The sequence below is a fragment of the Poecilia formosa genome, unplaced genomic scaffold (genome assembly GCF_000485575.1).
Source record: "Poecilia formosa unplaced genomic scaffold, Poecilia_formosa-5.1.2 Scaffold84, whole genome shotgun sequence".
NCBI classification, from domain to species: Eukaryota; Metazoa; Chordata; class Actinopteri; order Cyprinodontiformes; family Poeciliidae; genus Poecilia; species Poecilia formosa.
In genome coordinates this window covers 1049782-1067554 of record NW_006800023.1, presented here as the reverse complement: position 1 = coordinate 1067554, position 17773 = coordinate 1049782, and the positions used below count along the sequence as shown (strand labels likewise).

General features: G+C 36.6%; 2 protein-coding genes across 3 annotated transcripts; one reads left to right on the top strand and one right to left on the bottom strand.

Annotated features, from left to right (window-relative positions):
* Positions 1-1894: 1894 nt before the first annotated feature.
* cunh3orf38 (chromosome unknown C3orf38 homolog) lies at positions 1895-6237 on the bottom strand. The gene is made up of 4 exons (XM_007557139.2): positions 5915-6237; positions 5534-5709; positions 2917-3125; positions 1895-2841 (listed from the first exon to the last, which is right to left on the bottom strand). Exons 1-4 carry the CDS (start codon positions 6039-6041, stop codon positions 2478-2480), a joined length of 876 nt encoding a protein of 291 aa, XP_007557201.1. The 5' UTR covers positions 6042-6237; the 3' UTR covers positions 1895-2477.
* Positions 6238-7019: 782 nt separating this feature from the next.
* LOC103141471 (uncharacterized) lies at positions 7020-15846 on the top strand. 2 transcript variants are annotated; one of them, XM_007557138.2, is made up of 11 exons: positions 7020-7243; positions 8647-8886; positions 9011-9128; positions 9947-10099; positions 10216-10410; positions 11492-11565; positions 11697-11894; positions 12212-12349; positions 12433-12522; positions 12630-12773; positions 12849-15846. In XM_007557138.2, the coding sequence occupies exons 2-11, from the start codon at positions 8647-8649 to the stop codon at positions 12975-12977; spliced, it is 1479 nt and encodes a 492-aa protein (XP_007557200.1). In that variant the 5' UTR covers positions 7020-7243; the 3' UTR covers positions 12978-15846. The 2 variants fall into 2 exon arrangements, with proteins under 2 accessions (XP_007557200.1, XP_016529395.1); XM_016673909.1 differs by lacking the exon at positions 10216-10410 and having other exon boundaries at positions 7023-7243.
* Positions 15847-17773: the final 1927 nt, after the last annotated feature.

Below are 17773 nucleotides of genomic sequence, written 5' to 3'. Positions count from 1 at the left end.
AGACCACCAACCCAAGACAGTCAAGAACAGCACCCCGCGCTATGCGACACACACACACACAAAAAAAAAGTTTTACCAATCAAAATTGCTTCATAAATTGATCTGAAAGATCCACATTCCCATAAAACACATAGATATTAAATACTTAGAGCTGAAATAAATGTAATCAGTAAAGATCCGTCCAGAAGAATCGGATCGTTCCTGAATGTCATATCACTATATTGCACTTTGGTCACAGCGTTGTCCCATATTTGCGACACCTCAGTCAACACCTCCACACAATAATTCAAGCATGAGTGACAACTTTTTTTTCATCGCAGATGCAACAATTTGCAAGAATTTAAAACTACCTTCACCCCTGCATATAACACAGAAAAAAAGTGTGATCGGAATATTTTTTTTTTTAATTACAAGATTAATTATTTGACTTCAACTTCTCAACTGGTGATCACTCAGCTGTTGTTCCACTAAAATGTCGGTGTGAATGATGATGAGCTGGAGGGTCCCCTGCCTCCTCCTACAGGTATGACCCATTTACACCAGATACAAGTGTGATGTCTATTGCACCATGTGTGTCGATAACTGAGCTAACCCGGCCCAACAAATTTACATATTGGGATCCAAGTTATTAGCAGGCTCTATACCAAGAACAAAATATGATACCTGGTGTAACTGGGTCATGATTTTAACCCTCACATTGGTGATATGTCTCCCCTACGTCCACATTTCCAGAAATTACTAAGTTTAGCTTCTGATAATTTGGCTTTTAATTTATGTTACATGCATTATCTGGTACATAATGGCTTCTCTTCCCAAGCACAGTAATCTATTGTTTTGGTTAATAAAGTTACCTTACTTTTACCACAAAAGTGTTATATTACAGCAACAAAGACTGCTCCTGTAAGGGAAACAGCAGAAGACATGAATTAATTTATAATAAAATTCCAAACAAACGAATCTTGGTCTTAAGACTGTAGCTCACATACCTTCAGAAAACCACCAAAACAAATTGTTTACTTCAGTAGGTGCTGGTCTCTGTTAGAAGTCAGAGCTCTGCTGTATTCATTGAAAAATTTGCACAACACGTAACCTGAAGCATCATGAAGGTCAAAGACAGACGCTGTCAAACTTAGCTTATCTTCCAGTTTTAAAGTTCCCCTTCTTGATGTAGTCTCTTACAACTGTATTGAAAAACTCTGAACTGTTAAACATTTTTTCCATTACAATACAACCGCAAACATTTTACATATTTGCATATTTCACCGCGACAGTTTTGTGGCAGAATAATGCAACGCATCACGTTGCTGTGAATTAGATAAATATTTCACATGGATTGAAAACCAATGTTTTTGCAGTTGTATTTAGCCTGCTGATTTATGCTTGTAAACTCACCTTTGGCTGCAAATATTTTGAGGCATGTTTCTAACAGCTTTGCACATCTGGTGATGGAAAATTATTCACATAGTATTTTATTTATTTTTTTTTTTTACAAAATGTCTTAAGTGCAATAAGCTTGAGCAGAAACCATATGTAAAAAAACAATTATTTTTTACCTTAGGAAGAAAAAATATCAGCTGTATTTAGATCTAGGCCAGTCTAACACATGCATATGTTTACTTTTCTTTTTCAGGCTGAAGGAGAAACTCTGCTCTGGTCCTCACAGGTTTCTATTCTGAATTTTATTGGCCATCTATTGCAAGTGGTTGCTCTAAAAAGTACCTCAACAATAAGGCTTTTACCTATTACAGAAATAAAATGATAATAATAATAAAAAAAATCTTAAAATAACACTTTGGTAAAGAATGTGATTCCTCAAAGATGCTTTAGAGAGAAATATTTGTTGAATATATTTTAAAACTTGCCTACATATCTGGCTCACCTACTACAGTCCTTTGCATAAGTCCACTTAATTTATTTCTGTTAATATGTATGCCCAACACAAGATCAATAATCATTGGATAACCTTACTCATCAAAAGAAAGCAACAAAAAGTTTTATTACATTGTAATCAGTTTTGGCGGGGATTGCAATGTCATTGAGAGAAAATAATAATCCAATTTGTAGGACTTACTTCTAATTACAGTATAAATGTACACAAGTCAACTCTCTCTTATATATTACATATTTACAAAGGTATATTCAGGAGTGCATCCACAGAATATATTAAATAAGGCACAGGCTGTCAGAGAACAACTTTGCAGCACCATTTACTCAGTAAAAGCTTCGAGCCGGAGACCAACAGAATTGCTGCATTTGTAAAAGCAAAGACAAACTGTCAAGGAAATGTAAAAATTTGTCATGCCTCAATTTGCATTAACTAAGCAAAACGTTCCTCTCCCCCAACCCCAATTCAGTATCAGTATCAGGATCTGTTCAGGCAACTCAGCTAATTGTGTATTAATGTACGCATGCCTAATCAAGTAAAACATCCCTGGGTAAAATAGCATAAAAGATATCCAGTGTTATGATGACTGCCATCAGCTGCAAAGAAGCTGCAGTTCACTGGAGTTGTAGTTTAAAGCAGGAGCTGCTACCTCTGTCCCTTCAATGCCGTCCTGTCCTCTGATCTTTAGGTTGATGAACTTTATCTTCCAGCTGTTTTCATTCAGGGGTGAGCGGATGAGGCCGAATATCTGCTCGAAGATGCCAAGGCAGAACTGGTCTCTGTGGATAGTCCCAGCCACGCCCACCAGAACCAATCCATGGGGGGAGGCCACTGCCCTGAGGCCGTGAGGGTCCAGGTTGGGACTGAAGACAAGGCGCTCTCCACTGGTCAGGGCCAAGAGACGAAGGCTGACCACTTCAGCCCCTTGGAATTCCTCCATCTGCTCAGTCGTAGCTCTGAAAAACACACGGTAATCAATTTCCTTAAAAACCGACATCTTTTTTTCCTCCCCGTTGGTTTAATATTCCTACCTGGAAAGAAGCCGTAGTTTCACATCTGGCCAGAAATGCTGTGGCCCCCAGTCTTGAGGCTGTTGGCCCAGTGATGGATTCTGACTGTTCAAGATCTGGAAGAACCACTGGCAGAACTGCTGTCCCAGGATCAGTGGATCAAAGCCAACTGTGGTTTTTATGTCATTGGAATCAGATGTTGTGGGCTGTTGCTGCTTGGCTTCATCCACCTTTAATGAGTAACAGATTTTAGTCAAACACCACACTTTATGCAGAAATACATATTTCAACTGTCTTTCTGTAAAAGAGACATTCAAAATAAAATAATAAGAAAACAATAAAATTTGCGACTATAGGGATTTCTTTAGAGACAAAACAAGGAATCAAAGTGTCTAATTATAAAATTTTAATTAATATACGGTAAGAAATATTAGGATTCTATTTTCAAAGGTCACAATTGGTGTGGCATGTAGCAAGAGATCAATGTTTAAAATAGAACTATACACACTTCAGACACTTTTTTTTCTCATCACAGTTGTCATTTCAGCAGACATGTTACAGTGTAGGAAATAAGTTTTCACACCCCCAGAACTTTTCCACACTGATATATTACAACAAAATACTTTAGTGTACTTCAGTTAGATTTTTTTAGTACATAGGGTCCAGCTAAAAGTAATTTGAATCTGTAAAGGTTTGCTAGAGAACATCGTTTGGAGCACTCTTCAACACACTGTTCAAAAATGCAAAGAAATGGCAGACATGCAAACATAATACGGACATCCAACTAAAATGACAGGCCGGGAAAGGAGAGCATGAATCAGAGAAGGAACCAAGAGACCCAGATTACGTCTGGAGGAGCTGCTAAGATCCACAGCTCAGGTGGGAGAATCTGTAGACGTAACCATCAGTTCTGCAAACCACAAACCTGGCCTTTATTGATGAATAGTAAGAAGAAAGTCATTAGTAAAAGCAAGACGTTCAATTTGTGCTTCAGGTTTGCCACAGCTTATGGAAGGGAAACAGCAACATATGAGGGAAAGTGCATTTGTCAAATAGATGTGTCATGGTAAGACAACAGCCAAGAATACACAACCACAGCTAAAGTGGAATGTCTAGATAAAAAAACTTACTGTTTCAGTCAAAGTGATTATGGTATTTTCTTTGACACACTCCCTTTAATCTGACTTTGTAAAGAAGACAAGGCATACATTTTAATCTTTAGATATGGAGTTGCAAAAATGTCCAATTTCTTTTTATTCACAAGAGCATTTATTTTTTTAATTGCTGCTTAAATAACCTAAAGTATTTATGTGGCATAACATATACATATTAAATGCTATTAGTTTTGATACACACACTAAAGAAAGTCTTAAAATATGAACCCACGAAATTTAAACTTGTTTTTTAAAAGTGCAAATTTTGCCAACTGTAGTTTTAAAACGGATGATATTCTGTTAATGTATTCATCAGTTTAAATGTAACAGGGTTTTTTAAAAACATTATAGATGTGAAGTTTTCCAAAATTGGTTTATGTATTAATTCTTTAAATACATTTTGCTTAGTCAGCAACTTATTTTGACTCTTGACTTTTACTGCTGTGTTAAGTTATGTTACTCTTGACAATTGGCGGTTACCATAGCAACCAGTAACAGTCAGTTCACCTCCTTCTTCGGTTCCTGTCTGTAACTGTGGTACGTATTAGGATCAGCTCTGCGTTTTCTTCACCAGTATTACATTTTATTATGCATTTTAAATCAATGTAATATATATATATATACAGGGTTTCATGAGTAATTTTGTCATGTTTTGTATGTTTTTTTGCTGTTAGAATTTATGTTGTTCATTGTAGTTGTGCTTTGTTTTACAACTGTTAAGTTGCTCTGAAGTGTGCTTAGTTTCATTATTATTATTATTATTATTATTATTGTATTTTATTTAATGACTAGGTGCAGAAGCTGTTGGACTGATGTTAACCACCAATTTGATTTTTTCTCTTGTTAGATATGTTTTAATTTTTTTGATACAACTTGTGATGGTCTTTGAATGTTTGTGTGTATTTACTTTACTTTTCTAAACATGTATATCCGCTATTTACATTAAAGACTATTTATATAGATTATTGTGAATTTGTGTGAAATACCACTATACAATCACACTCAACTCACCTCCTTTTCCTTTTTTTCCCCCCCAGTTTGTAACTGTGGAGCACAAGGTGCTGGACTGATATTAGCTTCCAATTTCACTTTTTCTCTTGTTAAAATAAATACAGTAAGCTTAAGTGTGTCTGTGGTTAAATCAACCTACTGGATCTGAAATAAATAAAGTAGAACTATGTGAACAATTAAAAGACTTTCCAATATAATGATTTTGTCTGTTCCGAAAGCCAGAGAAAAGTGTTGTATGGTTGTTTCAAGCAGCTGACAAGTAGCAACAAGTAGATAAGTTGAAATTTAATGCACTATCAAAACTGACCATAAATTAATTAAAAACTCAAACTGCAAATTATTTCAAACATTTATTAAATGTGTCAGAGCTTTTCCTAACCGTTTTAGATGCAAAAATAGCGTAATGTTTTAAATATCATTCATTAAACTACGACTGTATAACCATGGGAACAGGTTAGCATACCCTGCCCTACCGTTACTGACGACCACAGCTCCAGCGTCCTCTTCACCAGCTGGTGTTTCTCGCTGGTTGGCGGCATTGTCACCCCTTCTTTGACGAGGTATTTAAATATGAGGTCACGGTGAACCTTTCTCCGTCTGAGAAGCTCCTCTGCACTTTTGGAGAAACTCAGAATTGTTTCCATAGCCTCTGTATGAAAAATTAAAAATGTGTAAACAAACAGCAAATAAAAATGTATGTTTTTGTTTTCTCTGATGTTTTCGCATGCTGGTGTTTTAAGTAAATGTATACAATGATTACCCAAGTTTGTGACATTTTTAAGATCATTGTTAAAAATTTGAAGAGACTTAGGAATAATCGAGCAAGAGTATTCCTTTTTAGACTGAAGTCTTACCTGTCACGTTTTCCACGACAATCATCTTATTTGTAACCGTGTCACTAAGTGACCTTAAGTCGACATCTGTCATCGAGCTCAATATCTTTTTAAAGCCAACACGCTCCGTTTCTGAAAGCCCAGACATGATCACAGAACAAAATTTTGGGCTTTTCGCCCTTATGTGCACTGCTTGGAAATGCGTCCGTACAGAAACATTTACCTATGCGTAACTGTTCCTCCCATAACAAATATTTTTATTGTAGTGCTGGTGTTTTTTGTTTTTTAGTTAATTTTGTCCTATGTTTATACCCCCGGTGTAATTATTACTTCAAATTTTGCTTCACGTGTTCATACGAATCCCTGTTGTGTATACATGATTGCTGTACCGTGTTGTTTTTCAAAACACTGCAGTAGGAATCCGAGTTCAAGTAAATGCGTCATGAAGGATAATTTGTGTTCCTTTTTGCTTGTCGAAATTTTAGCATTTCCCATCTTAATAGTGTGTGTTCTTTTCAAATTTAACATATATAGGCGTTATGACAAGAAATTTGGAACCTTATATTAGGCCTAACTAATTTATATGACTGCAAAGTAAATTATATCATATTGATGCCGTGCCCTGACAATCGTGGTCAAACGTAAAAGGAAAAGTACAAAAATTCCAAATTTACAATGAGCATTTTAAGGTATCATCAAAAGACAGGCGAAATGAGGAAGGACAAATCTGGAACGTCCGGTCCGTTTTGGAACCGTTGCCATATTGTTACCATATTATGAGTGTCACTTTTTTTTTTTAGATTTAAAGAGTATCGGATAGTAAGCCTCTTACAAGATCTTGGTGACATTGTGGATATCTTTTTTTGTATTTCATTTTCCATTAAAAACTTCTTCTTCTTCTTCTTCTTCTTCTTCTTCTTCTTATTCTTCTTCTTCTTCTTCTTCTTCTTCTTCTTCTTCTTATTATTATTATTATTATTATTATTATTATTATTATTATTATNTATTATTATTATTATTGACTTCTGTCAGCAAAAGTTGAACGAAAACGTCGCCTTTTTTCCATGATTACATTGGTTATTTGTGAGAACATGCCACTTGTAATATGGCGAACACGCCGACGTACTGTTTTCACTTGGCAATGAAGCCAATGCGGCGTCTGCTCGGGAACTAGCAAGCAAAAAGCCTGCGGAAAGGGCGATGCGCCGTCAGGGCAGGAAGAAAGCGTCTTAGTTTTATGCTGCAAATACTTATTATTTAGTGTGGTTTAGCTAACGTTGTTTAATAAGGATTAATCGTAAAATTTTATATCATACTTCTGTGTTGACCATAGCAGGGAAACCAAGAAAGGTAATGTACTTCTATCGTTAACTAATAAGTCATACGCTTGTTATTCAATAATTTAACTCAGCAATAAGAAAATATGTACAATGATCGGAAACTAACATTTTCATTTTGTATCTGCTGATTTAGCAGGTTATATGCTAACGTTGCCGCAATGTAAACAGCATTTAGGGAATTTAATTTAAAGGCGCGTTTTATTTGAATATAAGATATGTTTTCATCTGTTATTTCTAGATAAACTGTTTATTTTATTTAAAGCTCGGTCATTAGAGAGTTAGCGGTCAGTGTTGTTGCATAAAAACTTACATTCCAAAAAAAAAAAGAAAACGTTTTGAGAACATGCGTTTGGTAGTGGTTCAGTACTGGACATCGGACCCCATTTACACAGTCGAATCATCATAAAGAGCCTGCGTTCAACTTTTGTTAGTTTAAGTAACAATGAACCTAAAAATAACTTTGTGACATGTTTTCCACACAGAAATGTCCAAAAATAGGGAGTAAAAACCTTGTCAATGATTTGTCAGAAACCGTTCTTTGCGTAGGAGTCTGTCCTGTTTTGTTATCCATTAAATAAGTTAGTAAATTATTCATCGGCTTGCCTATGTCTCACACAGGATATTGCACATCTGTACACAGGTTGAGCAAATTACCTTTGACGCACTAGCGTGGTAAACACCATGCCCTACACAGCTTACACAGCTTCGTACAGTGATGGAAGGGAGAACGTTTTTCGAGCTGAATTGGACAGGTGGCCATATTAACGCTCTGTACCCACAATAAAAAGTGGTGGCAGCATCATGCTGGTTTCTTTTCTTGAGCAAATACAGGAAACTGGTGGGAGTTGAGCTGTTTTGCAAAGAAATAAAGCTGCTAGAGACATACTACAAAAGCCTTACTGCTGTCATAGCAGGAAAAGATGGTTTCACAAAGTATTGATTTGGGAGCTGAATTTATATGCTCAAAAAACTGTTGAAAATCTATATTTCAATTTCCATCCAGATCAGAATGCTGCTTTTTGTGGTCTATTTAACACACATGCAAAAAAACAAAAACATAAATAAATAAAATGCTTTGAAGTTTTTGCTTGTAATGTGGAAAACTCTTACAAAAATATCGTGTAGCATGCTTTTGCCAGGCACTGTAGATAGCATGCAGAGAACAAAGCTTCAAGGAGATTATATAGGATTAAGGATTATGAATCCACCTTCCTAAACCAAAGATTGTAATTTATTTAGGACCAGATGTGTATGCAGTATGTGACGTATATAAAGAGACCCTTAGTCATTTAAAGATGAATACCTCTTGTGTTGTCCTATCTTACTCAGTGTAGTTCAACTATAAAATATAAGTAAGATAAAAGTAACTTTGCACTGATTTGATATATTTAAATCTTCTTATTTCTGCTGCAGATGGAGGGTTTTAAGAGCAGTGCTCTTGGCCGTGTAACGGTATACTCTATCCAGGGATGTCCACATTGTGTACAGGCTAAAGCTACCCTCAGGTCTTTGGGCGTACCAGTATGTGAAGTGGATGTTGGCCTTCATTCAGAGCTAAGAGTGAAACTGAAGGAGCTTACAGGACGCAGCACCGTACCTCAAATCTTCTTTAATAGCGTCCATGTTGGGGGTAACGACGATCTCCAAAAACTGGTAAGTAGAACAGATATCTATTGAGTCTAGATCTAATTCTATGATCCCGAGAATTGCTCTTTTTTTTGAAGGAAGAACATACATAAGTCCAACTTGGGTCACTTGTTGTGTTTTACAATCACAGGCTACTGAGGAGCTTCAAAGACTGGTGACTCTGGTTAAAGAAGAGCCTCTTTCAGCAAATGCTCCACCGTTACCGGAAAGCAATCCATTTGAGGCTCCAGATGGGGAAATTGATGGACGTAAGCAATTTACTATGAATATATTTGGTGTTTTTGGGATTATTGTTTAACCAAAACAGCATTCTGTTCCAATACTGTTTTTTTTTTTTTTCCTTAATTTTTCCTTTAATGCTTGGTGTGTTGACATATTGATACACAATGCTTTCATATTTTTTTCAGAACTGTAAGGAATAAGTTAAGTACCAAAATCTGTGTCAGGTTTGTAATAGCAAATGGATAACTGTCTCAGGAAACAGATTTTGCTGAGTCACCTCTGTTTGAGGATGAGTCTAAATCAGTCAGTAGTTATGAAATAGCGCGAACTGATGGGAAGGACATGGTGGTATTTTTACGTAACAGCAGCAGTGTTTGTGTGAGGGCTTTTTTTTTTTCGAGGCCAGACTCGGCTGTGCTTGTTAGCGGTGACACAGGATATTTGATCCTATAAATGAGGCCTGCAGCACCTGGCTGCTGTAGGGGAGCCATTTAAATCTTTGAATTGGGTATCCGACAGCGTAAATAGTCTTTTCATTATGGCGCCACCAGCAACGTTACTCAGATAAATGAAGCTTCCTTCCTTTGGGATTTAAGTTTGCATTCCTAATTACTATGCTATTGCATTTTATGAAATTGCTTTTTTGAATTTCTCTTTGTCATCTAAGTTTTTTTTTTTTTTTTTTTAAACCAAAAACACAATAAATTCGACAAATTCTGATGATGTGTTTTCCACCTGACACTAAGCTTAGATTGCACAGGAGCCTTCACTCCTTGTAATGTATAGCTTCAGACATCTGTTTCTGTGTGTTTTGTAAGTGGCTTTGGGATGTTGCTATTCACAGAACTCAGAGGTGAGAGAGATGAGTTTGCAGACTTGGTTGAGGACCTGAAGGATGCTGGTGTGATTGGCACTCAGAGGAGGGGGCTGACCTTATACAAAAACAGCTTCTCAGGCGTTCAGCTGGTTGACTGGCTGCAAACAAAAGAGGGCATGGGTAAGTTGGGCAACAGAGATTTCTGACGCGCAACATGAAAACGACGAACTTCAAGTCGAAACACTTGTTTAAGTCAAGCTCTGTCAAGCTCTTCACCGTGGACATGTCTGTGCTAGACAGGGCCGAGGCCTGTAATACGGGCCAGGCACTGCTGCAGAAGAAGTTCATGGTCAGTGTGGGAAGGAGGGGAGAGAAGGATGGGTGTTTTGGAGAAGGAAAAGAAACCATGGACACACTATACAGGCTGCTGGAAGATGACCTTCATTCACCTCTGAATGGAGGACAGACAGCCGCCTATGCTCCGAAACAGGGTAGGTCAGGAGAGATGACCGGGATCCAGGCATACACGCTTTGCTTTCTGAGTTGGTGCAGATTCAGATGACTAACTCTCAACTTTTCTCTAATGCTTTGTCTTTTGCTGCTGGCTTTGGTGTGTGATCCTTTTGGGTTCATTTAGGTTTGTGTGCTATGCATTGTATGTTTGGGATGGTGAAAGTTAAAGCAGGGGTTGCTGACGCATCTAATATCGACTTGCCGGAGAAATGAGTCAGTTAGTCAGCTGTAAGGTGTTTTTCATGAAGCACCTCAAAATATGCGCAGCTGTGGAACAAATTTATATTCTGTCACTCAATTAAAACCCAGCTGTAAGAGGTTTTAGCAAAATTACCACAACAGAAAAAGTAACAGGCACTAACAACTCGAGTTGTTGAAACTGTATAAACAGTACACTTATTATGAGTATGATACACTGATCAGGCTTTTCTCTTTATATTTTGACTGATTCAGTTATTTTATGCTAAAGACTTATGATTTAGAAACACAAATCAGCTGCAGGATGTTTGACAGAGGTATTAGTTTGAAGTCTAACAAAAAAAGAAGGAGGATTATCCACATTTACACATCAAACAGAAGTCTTTTCAAACCTCTGTCTTGTGTATTTGCTCTGCTTGCTCAATTATTGAAAAATGATGTTTGCATTAATCCTATTTGTTTTAATAAATCATAATTTTGCTGGTGGTGGTGGTGGTGCCATGCATTGTTTTGGTTTCTGTGCTGCTTTGTATTTATTCATGTATTTGACTGTTGCGTGTTTAACCAATGAGTGTCTTTTAATGTTCTGCACAGAAAAGTTCTTACTCATGGTGTTGGATGTTTTATTTTCTAATAATCTAATTTGTGCCACACAAAGCCTCGCACGACACCAATTGCAAGTTTTTGTGAAACATGAAGTGTATCCTCTATACAGTGAACTTTTTTGTTATGCTACAGTTTAAGTAAAATTAAAAAAAGTTTTTGCAGTGCATATTTTTTGAATGTTTCCGTCAAAACAGTTGCTAACTTTACATCTAGTATACGTTACATTTGAACAGTCTCGTTCTTTCTGCCTTCCAGCTGCTGAGCTTTCGTTGCTTTTACGAGAGTTGATTCTGAAGTTGTTCTCGGAGCATCTCTCTGCTGATGGCAAGGTAATGTTCTCAGTGCTCTAGTGTATATGTTTCATTTCTTTACATTGCCTGTTTATAAATATATATATATATATTTTCTTTTTTTTTGCAAAAAATTGCATTTGTCCTCTGTGTTGCTCTTACTTCTACAGTGTGTGGATTATAAAGGGATGTCTGTGGACCCAGCATTTGAACGTTACTGTGAGCTGGCCATTCAGCTCCAGAGGGTGGAGTTGCTCTCACTGAGCCGGGAGGAGAAGCTAGCCTTCTTCATCAACATCTATAACGCCTTAGTTATCCATGGCTACCTGCGCCTGGGGGCCCCTACCAACATGTGGCAGAGATACAAAGTAGGATTACAAAGAAGATGTGCCTCAAAAGCTCTACTGTTATATAGATTTTCTTTATGCAGTGTTTATTCATGCTGGGCTTTGCTAGTTCCTTCCCACTACACACAATGCACAGTTTTTTTTTTTTTTTTTTTTTTTTTGAAGCATCAGCATCTCAGGCTTTTCCACTCTCTACACTATATGTAATGTTTACATTTTACATTTTTCCTTAGATACACAAATGTTGTATTTGGCTATTTTCACATGATATCACATTTTCACATTTCCTTATATTTGATGCAAGTGTAAATTAATTTGCTTCTGTTTATGTTTTGTAGTTTTTCAACTATGTTAGCTACCTTATTGGAGGTGAAGTCTTCACTTTACAAGACATTGAAAATGGCGTCCTTCGAGGGAACAGAAAGGGAATTGCACAGCTCCGAAAGCCCTTCTCCAAAACGGATCCTCGACTCCAGGTCTCCACACTCACTCACCATCAAAAGCCAGTTTCTTAGCTTCATCAGTGTAACTAAATAGCACTCCTTCTGTCATCCACTAGGTGGCGCTTCCAGATGCTGAGCCCCTGATTCACTTTGCTTTGAACTGTGGTGCAAAGGGCTGCCCCCCGATTAAAACCTACACACCTCAGGTACGTAGATGTCAGCTCTTGCTGGTGTCCTACAGCGTGCAGTGATCTGTATTCGTTCTGCGGAACGATGCTGGCAGTAAAAGGACACATTTCTGATTCGAACACAGGACATAGACAGCCAGCTCCTCACCGCGGCCGAAGCCTTTCTGGAGAACGACGATGCCTGTATGGTTGATTCTGGCAAAAACGAAGTGTGTCTTAGTCAGATATTTAAGTGGTATAAGGCTGACTTTGGAGGCACAGATGAAAAGGTACATTTAAATGCTTTACAGACACATCTTCTGTTTTCGTTATTTATTTTTTTTCACGTTCACCTTCTCTTACAGCTGCTGAAGTGGGTGCTGGATCATATGGGTGACTCTCCAAAGAAGACCAGCCTGCAGGATGTCCTTTCTGCTGGGAAAACTAAAGTCAGCTTCCTCCCTTACGACTGGAGCTCCAACAGTGCCCACTGAGCGTCCCCACTCTGTGGTTTTACGGCTTCTCATTTTGTCTGCTCAGCTATGCGTGCTTGAATCCACCAGGGATGGAAGTTTGCACCAAAATAAGATGCTAACATTTTAGCTATAAGGACACGTTTGCACTGCACATCTGATGCATACTTACATAGAACCCAAGTTCTTGCTTGAGGGTTTTACCGATAGTTCTCACCCTTGATTATAGATGTCATATAATTTTATGCAGCACATTACAATGTGTGGGTTAACTAAAAATTTGCAGACTCAATCCTTTGTACTCCAGCAGGTTCATTATTAGCTTAAATAGCACAATACACATTTTATTTTACTAGCTTAATTATAGAACAAGTGTTACCTGTCTGCATCAGCAACTCAGGAGTAAAATATTACAGCTACGATGAGTCCAGTCTAACACTTTCCACATTCATCGTGTGGTCCATTTAATTCAAATCGACAAGCCATATCCAACAACAGTCTTTATATTTGCAGAAGTTATGTTGTAAATGTAGCAGATTTAAGTTGATCAAACCTTGTTCTGCATTTTAATGCTACAGATATCTCAAGAGTAAAAGAAGTAAATACTTTTAATACTGATTCTAATGTGTGTATCAAATGAAGGATACCAGTATTTTTAGACTTGCTTTAAACAACTTGATTTATGAACTATGGCAGATGCTGCTGTCAGTTGACTTGCAGCAAAATGTTGTTGTTTTTTTTTTTTTTTTATACCTGTTTCCGGAAGTACCGGTTCGTTCAATCATTAATCAAAAGTTAGAATTTCAAAATTCAATGTTTGGAAAACCAAATAGAAGCTCTCCGAAGTATCTCCCAGTTCAAACTAGAAAACTAGAAAACGGCTGTCACCACACAATGTCAAAGTCGCAGGAATCTCCTTTTACTGTGAATGCTTGGAATGGATGTTATTAGCTTGTGCTGCTGATGGAAGCTAGCATCTTAACAATTAGCAAATCACTCTTCTTCACTGGACTTTCCGGCTTGCAGCTAGAGCACACTCAGATGTAGTGTAACGTTATTCCCAGATCCGACTTAAGCAGCGAGTTGAACACAACATAAGTTTCTTCTTCTTATCATACATGCCTTGATGACCTTCCCCCTTGATCCAGGTCTTCCGTTGAAAATTGTAAAAGAGCTACTATTTTTTTTTTTTTAACTAAAGTGACAAAACTTTAGTAAAAAAAAAAAGTTGGAATGCACTCTGACACTTTGCATGCGGATTGCTAACTTTCTACGCGGTTGAGACATGTTTACTATTTTTCCACAGATGATTCGGTGTTGTCCTACACGCAAACATTTAGCTGTTTTTCTCTGTAAATTTTTGCTGAAACGAAGGCAAAGTCAGTATAATCTCACCAAGAAATTTTCATTACTTAATGAGATGTGTTTGTACTTTAATTTAATGTGTGCATTTTAGATTTATTTTCAGTGATTTAACTTATTTAGGTATTTATTCTACAAAATTGCAATCCCGGCATTTAATGTAATTTTTACCCACCGTATAATGTTTCCCTCTTTGTTTTGTTTTCTGTTTTTTTTTTTCTTCACTTTGTTATAATTATTTTGCAATTGGATGCCTATACAGTTGTGTTCAAAATAATAGCATCTTCAAAAAGGTAAAGTTTAAAATTCTGAGAATATTTTTAGTCAATGCACACAAATGCATAGAAGATACTTCACATTGTATTAAAAAAAATAAAAATAAATAAATATCACCAAAAACACAAATGTGTCAGTCAACAGAAAGGACAAAATTACATTTTTATGTCTTAAGTCTGATATTTACTGTATGAATGAAATAATATCACCGTGCTGCCCTTTGTCCCTAAATAAAGCCCAGTTGTTTGCATTCTTTTATTGATTAAACTTCACAATCTTTTCAATTACTTTTTCACTTACAATGAATCAGCAGGATGTTTGTCATGATTGCAGAATCTGTTTATTTTTATTACTTCACTTCGCCCACTGGTAAATAATTTTCCATGGAGAAATCGGCTTTCTTCCAAACGCAGTGATCAATTTGGTTGGTGACGCTGGGCTATTTATTTTGAACACAACTCTACGTACGTTAAGTTTTCTGATACAATTTATTCCTTCATTTAATTTTCCTCAGGTAGACCAAAGCTCAAACTGTATCTGGGCTCTTTATTTTCAGTGCAATGAATGCTGCTTGTGTTGAAGATTTTAAACTGGCTTGTTTTGTCTGCAATACAGAGAATAATTGATTTTTTTTTTTTTTAATAACAGTATGCACACCCAAAGAAAATGGTTATTTTTGCATGTTATAAATCTGGAATGCCTTTATTGCATGGGATAACGGAAACCCCTCTAACCTTGAATGTTGGCCTGCAGCCGAACTGCTTGTCTGCTTTGTTCAATGCCTGTCAACTCACCCTGAAGGGTCTGAAACTGAATTGTGTTGATCTGATCTCGCATTGAACCAGTCATTACCCGTCAGCTCGGGTCATCATCATGCTGATGGATAGATCATGTTTGAGAATTCAGTTCAATAAATGAAACAGAGCAGGAAGCCTAGAGGGACAAAGAGGATCTCTGGCTTGCTCTGTAATCAGGTGACTGAGGTTACAGGCTGCTTACAAAGCAGAAGAAAATGTTTGCAAAGAAAATAAGACAATGTGTGTTTTTCCTTGTATTGATGGGGTTTTTTTTGTAAATCTTTAAAGTACCTCATTTACCAGGACAATGTAATGCAAAAAATCTTTTTAATAAATGATCCCAATGTAAAAAAAAATAAAAATTATTTCATACCCTTTCTGAGGGATTAACAATCAAGCAATATGTTAAACAGTAAATATGCAATGCTGAATTAAAAATGTATTTATAAATGTTATCTGACTTTTTCATTTTATATAATTTACTCTTGAGGTAAATGTAATAATAATAATAAAAAAGTTTTGTGATTTAATATTTATGCATCCAATGATTGGTTAAAGGTAACAATTTATCAGATCTTCTGCTGATGCACCACTATGTTTTCCTGCTCTTTTTACATTCTCGAAATTAAATTTCACGTTTTAGGCTTTTAAATTTTAACTTTGCTGTTTACTAGTACCAAGAAAATTGTTCTACTCTTTTGTCATTTGAACGAGATTCCAGAGAATGTGTCCGCATGTTCTCCAGCTGTATTTAGGATAGACTGACACAATGCTCCTCCTGCATAATATGCCGCTGCACACTGCCAGCCAGCCTGCTGAAGGAAGGCTGCCCCACGCTGGTTTTGCTAGTTGTGGTGTGAAAAGGAGTACAATACTTCACCCACATTAACGTAATGCTATTTAATAATTAGCTGCACGATGCTCGTCAAGCAGCCTCTAACAAAAATAGTCTGCCAGCTATCCAATATTAGCTTATAGCACAATAAAAAGTATATTATGTACTTTTTATTCCTTTGGAAATAGTATATTTTTACATACAAATCTCATACTAAGAGTGAGCACCACTCACTTTATTGAAGTGAATCAAAGAAAGCACAATTACTGTTCTCATAGATTAACCATTCAGAATATTTCACAATTTGTTTATTTAAAGAAATTGAAGCACGTCTTAAGAAAAATATATGGATCAATATTACATTTACAAAACAGCTATTAACATTTGTACATATAAATAAGATTTGAATGCAGTCCTATTGAGTCACACCATAAAAAGTTAAAAGAAAAAAAAAAGTCTTTAAGTTCAAAGTGAAATTCTACAAAGTGAGGTCCACAAGTAAGAATCTGAGCCTCAACTTTGAAATAACACCAATTTCTATACCGATTCTGTCTTGGCACAAAGACAACTGGTTTTATTAATAAAAAAAACCCTAATTTTATTCCCATTATCAAAAAACTACTCAACAAAAGTTATGACCTTCATGTACAACCATGGAAACACATTGTAGGTCTTTAAAATTTGCTGTATTTGGCAACAGTTTGAAGGATTCATCCATGGTCTACCCGCCTATTCATGCAGCATGGCGGGGGCGGTTAGTGCCCACCTCCTGACCTCCTTAGGCCAGAGGCGGGACAGTTCACCAGTCCATCACAGGGCGACAGTAACATACAAGACAAACAAACATGCATGCACACACTCATACCCAAGGACAGTTTTAGGAAAAAAAACAAACAGCCATGAGGAAGCTGGAGTTTTGGAGAAAACCCGCACGGAGGGAAAACATGCAAGCTGTGTGCAGAAAGAACCCTCTCTGGGATTCAAACCTGGGTCCTCATGTTGCAAGGCAACAGTAATAACTGTAATAGTTTAAAAATGTCAGATCAAGACATCGACGAGTTTTCAATTTAAATTAGTAATGTTAAAAACGGGGCACACATTTATGGAAGACATTTTCTTTATCTACACAGTGCCAGTGAGTTAAAAGATGATCAAACCCATAGATCAACCTTCCAATAAATCTGAATATCAGTGAAAATTAATCTTGTTTACTTATGCTGGACTGATGGAGAAATTAATACAAACAAAACTCTGATCAAATATTGACTGCACTTTAAAATCCACCTACATTTTCAGTAGGTGGATATTAAAAGGATTAGAAATCTTATTTTAAAGTTGTAATATTCAATTTCTGAGAAACTTGTGTTTTGATTAGCTGTAAGCCACAACTGTGAAGATGAACAGAAATGCTTGAAATACATCATAGCGCTTTCTGTAATGAATCTATATGAGCTCCTATATTAAACTATTTAAATTCATAATTCAATGATATTTAAAATTAGTGAGCTGTAACCATCATTTTGAGCAACTCCACAGATGTGGACATA